This window comes from Sesamum indicum, linkage group LG7, assembly GCF_026168435.1.
Source record: "Sesamum indicum cultivar Baizhima isolate 11 linkage group LG7, ASM2616843v1, whole genome shotgun sequence".
In the NCBI taxonomy this organism is placed as follows: domain Eukaryota; kingdom Viridiplantae; phylum Streptophyta; class Magnoliopsida; order Lamiales; family Pedaliaceae; genus Sesamum; species Sesamum indicum.
Window position 1 is genome coordinate 4,878,420 of NC_142663.1, and position 19,245 is coordinate 4,897,664.

At 31.4% G+C, this 19,245-nt stretch overlaps 1 protein-coding gene and 1 non-coding gene across 10 annotated transcripts; one reads left to right on the top strand and one right to left on the bottom strand.

The window, feature by feature from the left end:
* Positions 1–3,411: 3,411 nt before the first annotated feature.
* On the bottom strand, positions 3,412–9,216 carry LOC105165952 (serine/threonine-protein kinase STY46-like). Of its 9 annotated transcripts, none has more exons than XM_088882478.1 (16): positions 8,747–9,207; positions 7,980–8,094; positions 7,530–7,609; positions 7,287–7,403; positions 7,082–7,136; positions 6,427–6,534; positions 6,072–6,122; positions 5,819–5,994; positions 5,621–5,728; positions 5,428–5,501; positions 5,156–5,331; positions 4,925–5,020; positions 4,662–4,742; positions 4,397–4,450; positions 3,812–3,946; positions 3,412–3,747 (listed from the first exon to the last, which is right to left on the bottom strand). In XM_088882478.1, exons 1-16 carry the CDS (start codon positions 8,932–8,934, stop codon positions 3,643–3,645), a joined length of 1,719 nt encoding a protein of 572 aa, XP_088738604.1. In that variant the 5' UTR covers positions 8,935–9,207; the 3' UTR covers positions 3,412–3,642. The 9 variants fall into 9 exon arrangements, 6 of the variants coding, with proteins under 6 accessions (XP_088738604.1, XP_088738603.1, XP_088738608.1 ...); XR_016066355.1 differs by having other exon boundaries at positions 3,734–3,747; positions 3,812–4,133; positions 8,747–9,212; XR_016066356.1 differs by having other exon boundaries at positions 3,734–3,747; positions 3,812–4,220; positions 8,747–9,212.
* A 3,610-nt stretch (positions 9,217–12,826) lies between these two features.
* Positions 12,827–12,899, top strand: TRNAR-ACG (transfer RNA arginine (anticodon ACG)). The gene has a single exon. It is a non-coding gene; the product is annotated as a tRNA-Arg (tRNA).
* Positions 12,900–19,245: the final 6,346 nt, after the last annotated feature.

Genomic DNA, 19,245 nt, shown 5'->3' on the forward strand with positions numbered 1-19,245 from the left:
CTTAACGGCCACATACAAGAGACACGATCTTGCCATTAACAACTTAAAAGCAATGCCAAAAGTGCAGATGCATTCCATTTTAGGGTACCTTTTTTAATTATTTTTTAAATCATCATACCAATATTACAAGAAATTTTAAATTATGGTACCAAAATTACAATTTTCTTTTCCTTTTCTTTAACTCCTCCGACGACATTATCATTAGATTTCTATTGAAAGTACCCAAATTACAAATATTTCATTACTGCAATATTTGTTTAACTTAAATTTTAAATTATAGTTTCAATATTGCAAGACTCAAAATTATGATATCAAAATTGCAATTTTTCTCTTAGAGATAATGTTGTTTTAGATTAATTACTTTTACAATAGTGGTTGAGGGTCAGTAGTCGTGTGTACTCAGCTCATTGGACCATACTTAAAGAAACAAGAAAATCAAATCCGCTGAATTGATGGTTAATAAATTAAATAGATCATGGACCGCAAGCCCCTTCAGCTGTCAACTCAAACTCCAGTTTATTATCACCCCAAGTTAGTGAGACGGAGACTAATATACCCCCCGTCACATCAGACGATGTTGTGATATGCTCAAAACGCACCGTACCGAATCAAAAACGACATGCTGCTCCACGTGTCGCTGCTTTGCTCTTTCGGTGGCCCGGCGTTTACGCACTTCCGCGTTTTATTTAATTCGGACACAAAGGCCCAGCTGTGTTCTGTGGTTTGACTTTGGTTACTGTTGGCGGACGGCGCGGCCGATTACGGCGGCACTCCGAAGCAAAACTACCGTCAAGCACGGCGGCCGTGACGCCGGTTTGGGGCACCTCACCTGATTTTGCACTTGTTTATACTCCACTCAATATTTCAAACCACTTTTGTTGCCATTTCGGTGTCTATACCAATTTTTTTTTGTGATTTGAAAATTAGTTTTAAAGGGGTTAAGATTTTTTTTTATTTAATAAATAATTTTTTTATTAATTAAAATCCATAAAATTTGTCGGTAACAATAAAAATTATATTTATTTTATTAATTTATTACAGGTTAAATAGTCATTTTTCCAATAAAAATTATGACAGTTTTGGGATCCGGAAAATCTAATAATGAATTCAATTAATTTATCTGAAGATACTAATAACATAAATAATTCGATAAATCTCCATAATTAGTCTAAATTATTGTAGCGAACATGCAATAAAATCATCTCAAATTTGTTTTATTTCACTTAATTATTGCAATACAAATCGAGTTATTTCGTTACACTAATCAAAATTATTGTTGAGTTTATATTTCCAACGTGACAATAAATCTACTCAGTTTGATTTGTTTCACTTTATTATTAATTACTGATGATCTGAACTACTCGTTATATTAAGGGATTATACATTGTAAATTTTATACAATTACATGTATACTTTTATTTAAAAATTATATTAGTATACCTGATATTTGTTTGTGTTTAATAAATAGATTACTCGTTAGTCAAAATTCATAAAACTTGCTGGTATAAGCATTTTTTATTAAGAATCTATATTTACTTTCAATTGACTTATTACTAATTTATTGCAATCAAACGAATATTCTATGACCAAATTACCCCTATAAGAGTAAATATGTACCTCCTTAAATGCATTGATGCGTGGAAAACTGAAGATGTATAACAGCAATTTGGTTGCAATGAATCGGTAATAAATCAATTGGAGGTAAATATGAATTTTTATTCAATTTTTTTTTTATCAATATCAACAAATTTGATGAATTTCGTACAATAAATGAATTTATTTGTTGGATCGACACAAACATCAGGGGCACTATATATAATTTTTTAAATTACATGAAAGTTTACATATATTACATTGAAATTAGGCGGGTGCAGCGTAATTATTCCTTATTATTACGTGTATGATTTCTACAATTCATAGCCTAACTTGGTGAGTTTCTTTGTTGGGGTAAATTCAATCAAGCTCTTTAGAGATTTGATATAAATATAAATACCTCTTTATTTCAAAAATTATCAACATTCCTTGATTTTTGATGAAATTACGTAATCGTTGTATGGAGGTTTGTAATTATCAATTTTGTTCTTGTTGTATTTTTTTTTAAAAAAATGAAAAACTATCAAAATACTAGACGAGGTGGATGAAAAATATTAAAAAAATAATTATTGTTCATTTAGTACATAAAAAAATTCAAAAATTAAGTAAAATTATAATTTATAATCCATAATAACATTTTGATCTATTCACACATAAAAATAAATAAAACTTAAGGAAAATTAATGAATTTATCTAATGTTGGACGATCATTAAAATTAAAAGATCATTTATAATTTTAAAAAAAAAATACTATTTTAATAATTATGTCAAATCTCATATAACGCGTCCTATATTTTCTGAAAATATGTGCAGATGAACGTAGTCTAGTGGGCTAGGCTGGTTTAGGACACAGCAAATTCTTTGAATATTTGTTGCTTTTAAGCACCTGGACGGTTCCAGACTGCACTTAACCTTGTCATGCTACTTATGTCCACCAACCAAAAAAGCATGTTAGGAGTTTTTATTTAAGATCTTATTCCATCTTTTATTTTATTTAATATAAACACTTTTTGTACGCAAAAGTTATGTAATATGTTTTAAAATTAATTACACTTAATTTTTCTCTAAAAATACGACATTATATTATTTCTATTAAAACAATTTTGAAAGCATATTTGCACCCCTTCCAAAATTCATTTTACAACTATATCCCTTCATTAGTATTTAAATGTGATGTGGTTGAGGTTTTTTACTAAGGGATAAAATCGAAAATCTTACCTCGACACAATTGCGCACCAGGTGAATTACAATTTCCGCAAAAGGGGTGCTTTTCTCAAGAGAAAATGTGTCTAATCAATGAATAGTCTCCTCTTAAAAAATTAATATTTTTGGTATTTATAGTGATGTTGGTAATTATATGGTATGGTGAGTTGCATTTATTTAATGTGTGCCTCATATATGTTAAATTATTTTTTTACCCTTACAAATTAATGTTTTTTACTAATATACATCAAGATGAAAAATAATAACCTTAGATAAAAAGTACATAAACATCGACTTCACACCTCATTTAGCATTCCGTGCAAATCGTTGACTACATAACTAGCTTTTTCATTCACGAATGACTACGTTAATAGTTCAAGAATAATATTTTATTATAATTTACATCCTTTTGATGTACAATATTTAATCCCTTATATTTATAAAAATATTAATGAAAAAAGATTTTATAAACATGACGTATGTATATTGAATGAAATAAGAGATGGAAAGGGGCTCAATAATGTGAGCTTGCCTGCCAAAGAAACCACAAGCTTGCTTGGGACACTCTATTTCGGACCATTGAGGTGCTTGAGTTCATTCACATCTCAGTTGATATATTATAACTACACCATTTCATTTTTATCAGACAAAAAGAGATTGATCCGTGATACTGAATGTCCAACACAGCCTACAGAAACTGTACAATCTTATGTGTCCTTAAACAAACAGGTCTTCGAACTATAACTCAGTCAAAAAGTTTACCTTGGACCGAACTCGGACCTCTTTTCATTTCGTCCAAGCACGACTATGTACCCGATGGGATGGGGTCGTGCACAGAGAACCACATCATGCAGTGTTTTCATTTTCTTGACTCTTCAGCGGACATTCATCCACGAACTGACATGGGTCTCCAAGATTCTGCCGTTTGGTAGCCCTCTCTTCTTCGAACATCTGTTTGAGAGGATAAATTTAAACAGAAGGCGAGGTAAGTATGGAAAGAATGGATGCAACGTACCTTTTTGGCCATGTATTGCAGGATCTCTAGAATTTCAGAAAATTCAGGCCTCAACACTGGATCTTGCTGCCAACACTTTTCGAGCAGTTCCACTAGCAACGGATGAGTGTTCCTTGGTATTGCTGGTCTTAAACCCTGTAGTTCATATTAAGACAGAAACCGACAATTATCATTACATTTCGCTACTAAACGGACATTTGGAAAGAAAAAAAAGGTAGTTTCCTTGGCCTTCCGTATTTTGGTTACTTGTTAGATACGATGACTACATAATTCTGCAGCGTTTAGATGCATTCTTAAACATATGACGTCCAGGATTCTTCCTCTGCAAATTCCAAATTTCAAGTAATACGTAACTTGATTAGGCATGCAAGACACAACTATTCGCCAAGACACTGCTCCAGCCCACCCCCTCAAAAAGGAAAAAGAAAAAAGCAGCAAGAGAAGAAAGAAAGAAAATAGAAAAAACCAGAAAAAGGGGCATCGAAAACACATTCAGCGGAGGCAGTTAAAGCAACAAATAGTTTGAGATTGAAGATATTAGAACAAATAAGTTCTGATGAATCCCATCTATAAATGGATATGTACCTTCTGGACTACGCCGACTGCTGCCTGCAACGGTGTCAAGTGCGCATAGGGAAGCTGGCATTTCGAAAATAATGAAGTGAGTATTTTTCACCTGTCGAAGTTTGAGTGAAATGGCAACTCACAGATATACATGGAATAAACAAATTGATCATTTTTCGTGAAATATGCCTCACAACATACAGAACTAGCTTAATGAAAAAAGAAAAGATTCATAAAGATTGGTGAAAGTTTGAAGTAATGCAGATATGTTACTACGTAATACAACCTTCCCAGTCAGAAGCTCCCATAGCACAATCCCGAAGCTAAATACATCAGCTTTATGGTTGTAAGGCTTGTGCTCAATAACCTTCGATCATAATGAATAAGCCCGATTTAGAGAAGTTCAGATAACACATCTCCAAGAATGCATGGTTCGGCAAAAAGAAAAAAAATCGTGAGAGGTACAGTTCTCGAATCAACATGACAGGCCAATGAATTTTGTGTAGTATGTTGGTCGTATGTAGTATAAAAATGAAAAGATAAACACACCTCTGGCGCCATCCAGCGATACGTTCCAGTTTCCGCTGTCATAACTCCTGACTGAATTTGCACTCGAGCAACACCAAAATCAGCGATTTTAACCACCTGAATGGGATAATTTCTTACGGATGAGAAGGGAACTGAAGTTGCACTAGATAATAACGGCATGGCATGCTTTATCCTAGGCATGCATTCGACTAAGGAGAAATAAATCAGTTTAGGAATCTCATTATTTCTTACTTCATTCTCATCCATCAAAAGGTTGGCAGCCTTGAGGTCCCTGTGAATTATATTATTCTCATGCAAGTAGCTCATGCCCTTTGAAACATCAATAGCAACCTTCAATATAGCCGGAAGCTTGAAAAAGCTCTTTTGTTTATGCAGGAAATCATACACACTTCCACCAGACATAAATTCTGAAAAGAGAACAGATGTTAAATGCAAACTCCATAAACCATAGAGGGACAACATGGTTATTGGAACAAATGCATTATAAAACTAAACCATATTACCAGTAACAATGCATAACAGAGGTGGTCTTGTACATGCACCAATAAATTGTACGACATTTTTGTGCCGAACTTTCCTGAATAGCGGCAAGACATGAAGTCTATGTCACTATTTTGAAGGTTTCGATCAATTCTAAATGACTTATATACAAGTTTAATGAAGAAAAACACAAGCAAGCACAATTTAGAATTTAACCTCAAGATGTAGACTTCTTGGGCAAACTCCCGCTGCAGGTCTCTGTTAAGGCACTCAGTCTTAAAAATTTTGATGGCCACATCTTGACTGCGAAACAGACCTTTGTACCTGTGTTTATTTCGACATGATTGACTGATAGTAAGAAATTATCAATTAACTAGAGTGAGAAGAAAAGGTAAGTGAATAAATAAAGCTCACAAGTCTCCATTTGATCCTGCAGCAATCTTGTATTGAAAGGTCAACAAATTGGCATCAATTTCCCAGACATCATTGCCGTCAAACGGAATTTCCACGTGGTTTGGTGGTAACGTAAAACCATTCTGCCCTTGCCCTCCAACAGGGGATACTTGCTCTTGCTTAATAACTGACTGCTTCTGCAGCAAATTTCAGAATAAAAGGTTCAAACGAGCTAGAGATTATTATCTCTAAACATGTTTATCTCTTCTTGTACCTCAATGTTCGAAATTTCCTTCACCAATGTATCTCTAAGATGGTCGATTCCCTAAGAATTTGCAGTAAGAAGGCAGGAGGAGTAAGATAAATTCACGAAACTGTAACAATACAGGTTTATGGATATAAAACTCTAGAATTAGGATATCCAACATGATTCTGAAGACAAAAGATACTGGCAACTCAATGAGGTAGACAAAAAAAGAGACAGATCTGATCACCTATTTTATGTGTAGCACCTTAATAAACTGCAATTTCATGTATGTGGAAGACTCTTTGGCTATAAGTGTGTGTTTATTCCCATCATCAGAGATTGGAATAAAGCAGATTTCCCCTTAAAAGAAAACAGAAAGTACCTTTTCCCAACTATCAACGACGAAGACATCCAACGAATAACCATCAATCGTGCAAAAAGCATGAGCTTCTTGAATGTTCAACCCAATCTCAGACATCAGGCGCGTCAACTGAAATTTAATACAAGGACCTCTATTATTATAAAAAGAAACCATTTATAGCTCATATGGCATGAAAAGAACTGATTTAGATAGCTTCATCATCTTCCGACATACTAAAGCTCTAGCGCAGAAAATAAGAGTAAAGAACAGAAGAGCTAGTGACAAGGTGTCATGAATCCATTGCATAAACCACTAGTACCAAATGGATTTTCCAGTGATGAGGAAGAAACGGGAGTCAAAATATGGTTTATCTTTATCTCATAACCCACCAATACATAAAAGTACCGCAGAGGAGAATAATTCTTCCAGTTATACGTAATATTAAGGCAGACCTGATAAGTAAATCGGTAAAGGTGTTTACTGCAACTAAGTATGCATTTATGAGAATCAATAGACAAGATTATGTCATCAGCTTAACATAATCAGTAAAAGCATTCCATTTATCTTCATCTCTTTTTCTGTCCGGGCACTTTTTCATGCTGGAGAACTACATACAGGAAACAGAGATTCAAGAAGCGTTTAACATATTAACAACTTCAAAATGAAGAGGCATTACCCCACTAAGGAGCTTGGGCTTGTCTTTTGTTGAAATTGTTATTTCATGGTGTGGCCTGAAAATTTCAGAAGTGACAAACATATGAACTGATAATCCACCCCTATACTCATTCTACTATACAGAAAGCTCAACTATCATGAACAAATTAAAACACTGAAACAAACCAAAGAAAGCTCAAACTGGCTCAAACCTTTCAGAATATTACCCCAAAAAGTGTGATTTCCTACTGATAGAGCTATTCCCATCTTGAGCATCAGATGTATTTCCTTCAAAGGCAAGTTCAAAATTCGACGACAGGCCAAATGCAGGTGACGGATGAAGGCTGTAAATCAAAACAATTAGGGAGCACTAAAATAAAAGTTCACTATGATAAGCTCATGATTATCTTCTCACAGAAAAATGACTTTCGAATACATATTTAATGTAGTTAAGCGCCTAGGCATCATACATGTCTTGATGGAGAGCATTTCCTCTTTTGAAGCTTGAACTATCACAATTGTCAAAATTTCCATCCGGGGTGAGACGAACCTGCATTAGAGATGGCATAAGAGAGAAACTATGAACAGTTCATTATCAACTTGAAGTGGCAGGGTCCACAGAAGACGGTAACTAAAAAGTTAACTAACTAAGAGTGAGCTATGTAAGATTGATGTGTAGCATGCATCAAAAGAAACTAATCTAGAAATGGCGCGAAGACTTTGTCGCGGACTAAATGTCACTGGGAAACAACAAATAATACATTTCCTATTTAAGGGACTCAATTATTATCATGATATAGTATCTAAAAAGAACACGATTTTAAAATTGTCGTATTAATTCTGTTTCTTCATGACTGTCAGCACAAACCAATCAAGAGAAGTTGTGCCAGCGAATCATGATCCTGGATTCTAGGATATACCTGCACAAGGCGGACGTCAACTGCTGGTCTGGTGAGAGGATCACGTGCCATGTTCAACAATTTCTTGTGCGTCAGGACGTCCTCTGCCCGTTCAGTATTAACATCCAATGCGTAACTACATCAGCAGATAATCAGTGACGTCCCAATCGTTTTAACAGAATCATGCATTCTTGGTGTGCTGAAATTCATCAAATAAAGATACATGAAGTGATAAAACTTATAGAGTAACATTTCATCCCTGATAACATGAAACTTCAAGAATTCATTCAACCATTTTTACTTCTTTCTGAAAGATGTCTCCCTCCATAACTTGCAGTCTCTAAATAGCATGCTATCTTTGATTCGAGCAAAACATATCACAAAACTCACGGCAGTAAAATTATACTTTTGTTACATACAAATATGAATGTTCAATCAACTAATACACCTCATATAGCAAGAAAAAGAAGAGGCCAAATTTCTGTTCCTCCAGCAGGTTCCAACAAATTAACAATCATACCAAGAAACTGTAAAATTCATCTCCGAGCAAAATTACGCATCAAAATTAACTTACCCCCCCCCCCACCCCACCCCCAAAAAAAAAAAAAAAAAATTCTTGGCCTTTCAGATACCAAATTCTCAACCGACATCCTTCTTTCTTTACCAACTCCCACCTCCCAAAACAACTCAAATCAATCAAAAAGACAAAGAAGAAAAACATTGTCCCAGATCATAAATTCCAAAACAGAGACAGAAAAGAAAAAGGGAAAAGAAAAAACAAACTTTACCGAAGAGGAAGCATGGTAAAATGAGCCCACAACTCATCTTCAAACCCGGGTTCAGCAGCCTCCTCAACATCCAATTCTTTCAATCTCTGCAACACTTCATGAAAAACTTCAACTTTCTGCCTTCTTTTTCGGCTCTGAACCGGTGACCACTCAGATTGCCGGCTGCTGCAGCCCTCGCTATCTCCCATAAAAATTGAAGAATTATTCACTTCAAGCCCACCAAATAAAGAAGGAAATTCATAAACCTCAAGGAATATGCACTTTGATTCAGATTCCCATCATTCACACACACTAAACGTAACAAAGGCAAGAATGACAAAAGAAAAGAAAGAAAAAAGAAGAGTTGGTGGGGCGTGATGCAAGTATCTTTGTATGTAAATTTCCGTGCATATTCCTTGTGGGCACTTGCACTTTGCATGAAAACCCAAGCTAAAACCCAAAAAAAATTATGAAAAAAAGAAAACGAAAAAGACACCAATATTGTAATGAATGTCGACGTGGATTCAAACAAGGCTGTCACCTTTGCTTGTATCACCCTTTCCTTGTCTGTTTTCCTACAGTTGATTTCTTTTCCATTATATCCATTTCAAACATTGAATCTTTCGATTAAATTAATGTTTTATGGTGTAGAGAAATTGGATGATTGTGACCTCCCGTTCGAGTTTATCCAGTAATATTGTTCGCTTCTCTCATTTTCCACTACAACTCATGACCTCTTCATCCCCATCTTCTAAATGCAACTTTAGAATATGCAATTGGGTGGGGTGGGGCGTTTCTTAAATTACGACACCTCAATGCTTGTTACACTTCCCCTTGTTCACATTGATTTCTATGCTTACAACTTTGGATTGCATAACAATTTGGATTCGGATATTTTCAATAATTTTTTAAAATTAAGAATTCATCAGTTCGTTATATCATGAATTTGATTATCAATATTTATATTGAGCTATAACTAATCAAAATTGTTATTAGTGTAGGTTTATATAAAACTACTAGTAAAGTAGACAAAAAATATATGCATACGTAAAATGAAAAATCTACACATTAACATAATTACAACTCATAATTCACAATTATGAAATCTCAATTTTATCGTTGAAATTAAATTCATAAAAAAAAATTTATTCATAATTTACTTATTAATCATATTGTAGATGCCGATGCCACATTCTGTACACAATACATCGATCAATACATCCATACATGTTATGCATCACTCATTCGTACATAGTCCATTGAAATGTTTTTAATCCTATATAACATATGCTAATACACTACTACAGTTTTTGTCCAATACGGTTCCGTAGAAATTTGGGATTCAAGTGGCACATCAAACTATGGTGGGCCAGCACTACAGAATAGTTTCTTTAAGAATGTTTTTTATTTTTAGTTTCTTATATAAATTATGGTTATTTTTCATAAAATTTGATATAATTATAAATACTTTATCTCAAATTACAAAATTATTCAACACAAAATCGATACGGGTAAAGTGCGTTTGACAGTGTATTTGAGATAATTATTTTTTTATATATAATTTATGAATTTGAATGTTCTTCAATTTAATTAGAGAAATATTGTTGCACTGTTTAATTTATGTTATGTAGTCCTTTTTTCCTTTTCCTTTTTCCTTTTTAAGGTTGTGTTTCTCATTTTTATTCCCCCAATAATATCATAGTTTACAATTTTCATTATGTCCAATGGTTATAATTCAGAAATAATATTTTGTTATAATTATAATTTTTCAATTTTATTTATATATATATATTATATTTATCTCTTTATAAATATAAAATTTATAATGGATGGACATAGACACATCGATGCAGAAAATATAGAAAAATTAGGACATGACACGACACTGACACAACTATATAATATTTAATTTTTATTATAATTTATTCTTAATTTCTCATAAAATTAAATATGCAATATAAACAATATCAAGATAAAATATAAAATAGGCATGTCTTACATCTATATTTTTAACCAAATGTGGCTTCAAAAATATACATAATCAATTTATTTTTATAGAGTACGCAATAAAAAAATCTAATATTCAAATTAACTAAACCATCATGACCATCTCCCAAATTTTAGTAATTTCCTCTAAAAAATTTTTAGTTGAGATAAGTGAGTTAATTTTTTTTAATTTTTTGTTAGTTATTTTTTTTAAAAAAAAAACTCAAAATTTTTTGATTGTATTCAAAACGTGTCGGACATGCGATCCGCGTGTTCGACATGTGTACGAGGAGTGTCGGTGTCTGACACGTGATTTTTTCAAGTATCCGTGTATTATAGTATAAAACTATAAATGAAAATGTCAAAATTAAAAAATTATGTAACTTTTCACGAGTCAATATTTTCTATCAAAATCCTAATAGAAAATTCAAGTGTGAAGGGTAAGATGTTTTCACTTTTCCAGCGAATCAGGGAAAGGGAGACCCCTCCTGCAACTTGTACAATATCAATATTTTTTTAAGCTATTTTATGTACCTCTGTAACTATAAAAATTACCTTCAGTAATTTTTATAATTATAGAGGCATATAAAATAGTTTCAAAAAATCCATATTGTACAAGTCTGCCTTCAGTAATCTCTAATGCTTTCTATTTGCCAACCCTTAATCTATTTTAGTGTAAATTGTAATTGTTTTTTTTAATTTAATATAATTATAAACATTATTTGTAAAATTATAAATACTTTTTTTAAATGAACAATAATTATGTAACCCATAAGATGCTACTTTACCTTGCAGATCTTTTTTTTTAAAGAAATTCTAATGGTGGATAAAGAAAATAATTCATAGGACATATTAATCCATACAAATACTTTATAAAAAAATTAAGATATAAATATAAAATAATAATTTATAATTCAAAATAATATTTTAACCGATTTACCATATAAATTGGATTGGAAGCTAGTGGAGGTTAATGAAATGGACTCGACGTTTAGACGAATATTAAATTAAGGGGTTAATTTTAATTTATTAAATAATAAGAAGATATTTTTAATGATGTCAAACTTCACAGAAGGTGCAGTAGTTTTACCCTCTATTTTATTGATGGATTAAACATGAAATACAGTGAAAAGATAATGTTAAATGAAAAAATATTTAGTGACGAGTTAAAATTGTTGATAATAATATGTAGTAAATGATAACAATTTTATGTTTATAACTGATGCGTACTGAATTTTTGGCCACAATATAAAATTGAAGGATCTTAAAAAAAATTCTAAAGATCAACGGAGACTAATCTTGCAAAAAAAAATGTTAACACTTTGATGTTTAAGTCAGTATCAATTTTAGTGAGAAAGAGTAAATATAACTTGATTTAAAGTGAGAATAATTGTGTAGGATGATGAGAAAGGAAATATATTGATACGGAGTGCACAAAAGACAGCTTCAAACAACCTAAAATTGAGAGAGAGTTGAGAGAATAAGTAAAAGTTTGAGAGTGAGAGTTGATGTTACTAAATAACCGTGCAAAAACTCTATTTCTAGGCTTGTGAGTAGGTTTGGAGGGTGGTTGCAGAATGCCGGATACCGTTGGAGAGCCCTTATCACTAAAAAAGAAACGTTTTAATTTGAACAAACATTGAAATAGATATAGCTATTTTATCAAGTCATGTTAGGTCTGCCTAGATTTTCGGAAAGTTGTTATTAGCAGCTTATCAGCTCAATTCTCGTCCAATCTGTACGAATCTAAGTGAGATCTATTAGTACGACTTGTCTTGATGTGTTGGGAAGCTATATAACGTGTCCGTTCAACTGTATGATAGCGTGTCCGGTTCGAATAGGCTTGTTTTTTGGGCCAACTAATTTAATAAATAAAAAATTAAGTCTATAGATTTTACCTCTGTTGATGGATCAATTACGCTTGCAACCAGTTAGGCTGGTGTGACTTACTTGTAAGCTTAGTCTATAAAAAATTTAGGGGACATCAATAACAAAAATAATTTTCATGTAAACAAAATGTATAAATTCTAGTTATTCACTATTACATAATCTTTTGTTATCTAATATATAAAGCAACATGATATCATTTCTGAGGGACAAAGGGTACAACAAAAGGACTCCATGGCCCAATGGATAAGGCGCTGGTCTACGGAACCAGAGATTCTGGGTTCGATCCCCAGTGGAGTCGACTCATTGATATTTGTACTTGTTTTTTCCTTTTCAAAGATAATAATTGTCAATTTTATTAAATTTACAAATAAAAAAGAAACAAACACTAATATAAATCCATTACCAATACCCTCACAATTTAATTAATTTATTTATTATGTAAAATTCAACAATGAAATTGTATATTTTATGTCGACCCACAAAAATAAATGTAGGTTGGAAACAAGTAGTAGCGGTAGTAGTAAATAGGGGAGAAGACGTATTCAATGTTGGAATCTTTGTCTGACGGCAACAAATGTAATTAAAGCAGACCCCCCCCCCCTCCCCACCTGTGTTGGCAAACAATTTTTGCAGAGATTCTTTGTTATTTATTGCGATGATGGCAGTGCAAGTTTGGTGTTGGTATTTATTGATATAAGAGTAGAGGCAACAATGAATCAACAATCCCACTTCTCTCTCTCTCTCTCTCTCATTTACTCCCCTCAACCAACTCCCATCCACCCTCACAACCTGAAATCACTCTCACCAAAATTTGTAATCATCTCTCATTTTTGCTTATGCACAAATAATTTTTACAATTTAATTCTGTATCTTTAAAACTTTAGCAATCCAATTTGGTTAGGGAATTGCATGCAGACTTGCACATAACTCAGTCCTATTACAACTCTGGTCCTGTAAATCAATTCGTGCAGGATGAAAAATCCCAACTCCAAGTTATAGGACTAAAAGTTACAAGACTAAATTTTGACAATCAATTTGTACATGATAAAAAGAATGTCACTCTACTAATTAAATTACACGACTAGAATTGTATTTTTTCCTCAATAATCTGCAATATCAATATATGTATATATGTATGTATATATATATGTTGTATTCATTATTTAGGGTTTATGCTTGTAGTAATTGGAGCAGATGAACAAGGATGGAAAAGGAAAAATGGGATGAATGGGAATGGAGAGTGATGTGTTTCAAATGGAATAAGAGGATCTATAGGAAAGACTTTGTATTTATACAGTCAGACTGCAATGTTTTCCCAATTGTAATAAGTGTTTTCATCTCATCTCTTTCAATTTCATTCACACTATTTTTATATATACTTTTGTCCATTCCATATATTTATGGAGGGTGAATTGGTAATTTTACATCTAAAATCGAGTCACTGGATCGTCATTATATATATATGAGAATTAAATATATATTTGGGCTACAAACTATTAACATGTTACAATTAATAATGCTCAAATTTCTAAGTTCTCATGACCTATCTTGGACATCTCTCCACCATTCATCAACTATCAACTAATGGTGGAGATCTCGTAGAACTGGCTGGTCCAAGACCTCCTAAATGCACTACGCGTATATAAAAGAAACCCTAAACATATATATGTATATATATATATATATATATATCTTGGTCTTTTCTCCTTAAAATTCCACTTCATTCTAAACAAAGTTATCACAGTAGCCATCTCGAACCAAGAATGAAAAGTACCTAAAGTAGCCAGGATATTAATGAATTACATGGACGTCGATTGATATATATATATATATATATATATTAATGTTGAAAATGATAGTCTAACACAATTAATGAACACGTACGTCTCAATTACTTAGCACAAGTTGGTAATTAATTTTGATGAGTTTCTGGTTTACATTTGATCGTATGGCGAATTAATGCAAGAAATGCGACTAACTAATAATCAGTAGTATTAATTAGTTAAACTATTATCATATGAAAAAGAAAAAGGTTGTATTTTATTTTATAGTTAATTTTGATATATATCTTCAAATTTTCAGATCAACTTTAGGTCTATGATGATTCATATTTGCAGCAATGTCGTCCCACTTGGATAATCCTGAAATTCGTTCACACAAATTACTATTTCAGATTAGAAGATAATACATCATTGAAATTGATAATAAATCAGGAATTATTGTCAGAAGATTATGGTATGGTAAAATCAATTAAGACCAATGTTACTATGTTCTCGTTTTTGTACGAAAAAATAGCAAGTCTCCAAACTTCAAGATCCAGTTATTCAGCAAACTGGGAACAACTTTTTAAGATTAAACAGCGTACAATCGTCGTAGATTCTATGTATACAAGAATCGAATCGATGGTATGTACTCAAGAAGTTCAAAAATCTATACAAAAAATTAAGATCTGCTGCAATTCAAATTAAAAAAAAAAAAAAAAACCAAAATTAGAGGAATAGAGAATACCTAACTAGACATCTAGCTATTGTTGGAGTTGGGGGTTGGGGAAATATATATACTTAAACCTAATTATACAAGTACTAATTCAAACTTGAAAATCCTAAACATATATAATCAAACCTTAGGACTGGAATATTGGCGGTGTTCTACTCCTTAGATAGCTAGCAAAAAGCACATGAAAAAAGCGCTAAGATATTGGCACGGCTCAATCAGAACGCAAATTATATAACTCTCAACACGTTTACGGGCGCGCCTTGTGACATGGAGTCGAGCTTATAAACTTGTAATTTACGTCTGAGTGAGCCGAGCCAACATCATAGAACTATTTCAAAACCCTAGCATTCTCTTTGGGAAATACATATATAAAGAAGAGCATATATGGATTGAGTGAAGGAAGGGAAGAAAAGACAAGTGTGAAAAATTGGTGTAAGTTTGATGGAGTTTTAAAGGAGAAGAAGAAGAAGAAGAGAAGAGAGTGCATTTAAAATGGAGCTAGGAGTAGGAATAGGAAACCCTAGAAAAAAGAGGAGCAGGAGCAGGAGCAGGGACATTAATGGGAGCAGATGACCCATAAAGACACATATTATTCTCTATTTTTCTTCTCTCACTCCAAATTGCAATCAATACAAAGGAATCATGCACCCCATCACTCTATTTACACTCTCTCCTCTTTCTGAATTTTTGTACAGTCAATTTATTTCTATTGCATGCAATAATCTGATCATGTAATAATCTTCCCTCTAGCTACTTTTCTTGTCTTTTGCTTACTATTCAACTTGCTTTCTACCTATACCCAAAACATCTCCCTCTTTATCAACTCTATCTTCCTCATCAGTGTATCTATGTTGTCCTAACTAATATTTGCAATAGCTTTTCTTTTTGTCTTATAGAAAAACACTACAACAAATATAATATATATATTCATCGTTAGTTGTCATAGTTAATGATAAATAGTTATTAATCAAGATCACGCAATGATTGTTGGCCGTGATTTCTACAAGAGTGACTAAAACATTTGCCATATATATATTTTATCCTTTTCTGATCATGGCTTTTATAATTAAGCTGTGGCAAGTAAGTTTTTCATAGTGAAAAATCTACTTTTTGTATCGGTTTTATATAACCACGCATTGTTAATACTCGTTATTAATCACATTTTTTTAGCTATAACCATTAATATTGTAGTTAATAGTAATTTTTTTTAGTGAAAATTGTAGATTATTGGCTAGTAAAAGTTGGGAGCTTTCAAATTTAAAAAGAAAAGAAAAAAGTGAAAAGTGGGGAAAATATATAGTTAAAGTTGGAGAGTTTGATAAAACATTCACTCAAAAAAATGACTATTGGCTATAATTTCAATAACTATGGATTAAAAATCGTGGTAAATAATTTTTATTGACCACAGTTAAATAAAATTGATGCAAAAATATAAATGTTCCACCAAGAAAAAGTTTTTTACCATGGCTTTTAACCATGACAAATATTTTAGCCATCTTCACAGATACCATGGCCAACAACCATTACATGACTATTTGCTACAATTATTTTATTTTCAACCATGACTAAAATTGTATTTTTTTTGTAGTGACGTAACATTTATAATTTTATTAGTGAGCTGCATAAGTTGGTACTGCAGTTGTTTATAAACTTAATTAACTTAACTAATTTAGAAACACAAGTTGCATAATTAAATTAAAACACTACTTTTTTTCAAATTATTTTTAATAATAAATTAATAACTACTTATTATAAACTATTGCGGCCGTTTAAGAATCTTAATTAAAAAGCAAGAATTAAGGTATTATAATATTTGATGCAATTCCATTTAGAATATGATTACATAAAATAAACTTCTGGTGAGTTGGTCTTTATTGGGCCCAAGTCCTAGTCGGGTCGGTCTTGCCGATTAATGATTATTTCCTAAATTTTAATAGTAGGAATTAATATAAATATATATAATGTCAACTTAATATAATAATAAAAATATATTAATTGAAACGTCTATTTTGATACTGAGTTTAATCAGATGTGTACAAATGCATTTAAAGTATATATATGCACTTGATGTTTATTACATTAATTATTAAATTTGAGGCGTCAATGTACAATATTGGCAAAACTGGTCGAAAAATGAAAAATCTTCAAATCGAAGGGGTCATGTTCAAATTATGTGCTAGCTTCCAGCCAATTAAATATTTTTTGGGATATTTGAATTAAATGTGCTATTTTTTTATAAAAAGAATAATTATGATCTTCAATTGTAAATTCAAAATCGAAGAGGACCAAAATTGCAGTTCCTACACTAGAAGAAAAATAACATTATTAGTTATGGTTAAAAAAATGACAGTAAATAGTTATTGACCACGGTTAAATGATGTTTATTGACTGTGATGTTTGCAGGGTGTGGTTAAAATATTTGTCATGATTAAATATCATGGCGAATGTGTTTGACATGGTTAAGAGCCACGGAGAATATTTTGGATATGGTAAATAAGATAAGTTTTCGCGTTGATTTTATTGAATTATGATTAATAATAATTATTCACTACAAGAAAATAGAAGTTTAGTGACACAAGAAACAAGTGACAATTTTAATATTGTCACTAATTATATATATTTAGTAAAGACTATTTAATTTGTCACCATAAGATATTTTAAAATTTTAATAATTACTATTTTTTTTAAAGTTTATTATTAACATGAATTAATGACAAAAAAATGTGCCCAAATATATCACTAAATGCATTTAGTGACTCGACAATTTATTGACGATAAATAATAGTTGTCGTTATTTTATATTGTCATTATAAAGACGTCACTAATTGTATTTAATAACAACTTTATATACATTTTTTTTCACTAATAATTATATAGTGACAAAATAAAAATTATTATCATATATTATTAATGATAACTTTAAAATTATTACTTAATAATTTATCACTAATATCATATTTTCTTGTAGTGATTTACCATAATTTTTTATCCATAACCATTAAAAATGTAAACAATGGTAATTTTTTTTCTAATGGTATAAGACCAAAATTGCATTCCTTATGTTAAACACAATTCCAACAGGCCTTAACTCAACACTCTGTCATCGTATAAAAGCTCAAATCTCACTGAAGAAACTAAGCCAAGCGGGCCGCAGGGCCCAATTTTAGCAATTCAACCCCTTATTCGCTAATTACATTTTTTAATTTCAATTTACATATTCCTATCTTAATTATATGGATAAATTACAGCAAACTCTCAGGAAGTTTTAATAAACTTATAAATATTTTTTTATTATTTAAAAAAATTATCAATATTTTTTAGTATTAACAGCTATCTCACAATTCTCAATTCGTTAGCTCCATTAAGTTTTCAATCATTTTCTGTGGTGAAATTAAAATGTCATTTTGTAACAAACGTTATCCAATTTAGAAATATCATATGTAATACATGTTAATTATATAATTGATTATTTTTTTTAATTGTACACCAATCACACTACAGATAAAAAGACGTACGTTTCAACAGAGTTTGGCCCACTTGTGATGCCATTAATTGGTTCTGGCCATTTGCTTTTTTCCCATATGCAATTATGTTTGACGGCTGTACCACAAACACAACCCTACTGGAAATTTTCACAACGTTTTAAATCTCTAAACAATTGCCACTATTTAAAGTTTATTTCACGCCATGAATTTTTTATCTTGATGCGTGCACTTGTTTCTTTTTTATCTTTTTTGGTGTTAAAATAAGTGTGATATATTTGTCATGTAATTATTCACTTTTTTTAAATTATACATTAATTATACTGTAAATATATTACATGTACTATAAAATTGGTTTAGGTCCAATCAAAGTCAATTTATGTTAGGAATCGATGTAAAAATACTATAAAATAAAATTTTTATTGTAGTTAATAAAATGAGTTAACTTTAAATGTATGTGAATAAAAATTATTATAAAATTAATTAATTGTAGAGGAAATAAATACAATTAATTAGAAGTATTTAGGACCATCTACATTTTACTAGGTGTGCTGGTTAATTTAGGGGGCCTCCTCCTTAATAATAGTAGAGGGTAAATTATATTTTTGATCCTATAAGTGAACTTATTTTTAATTTTTATCTCATATTTAGGTTAATTCGTACATT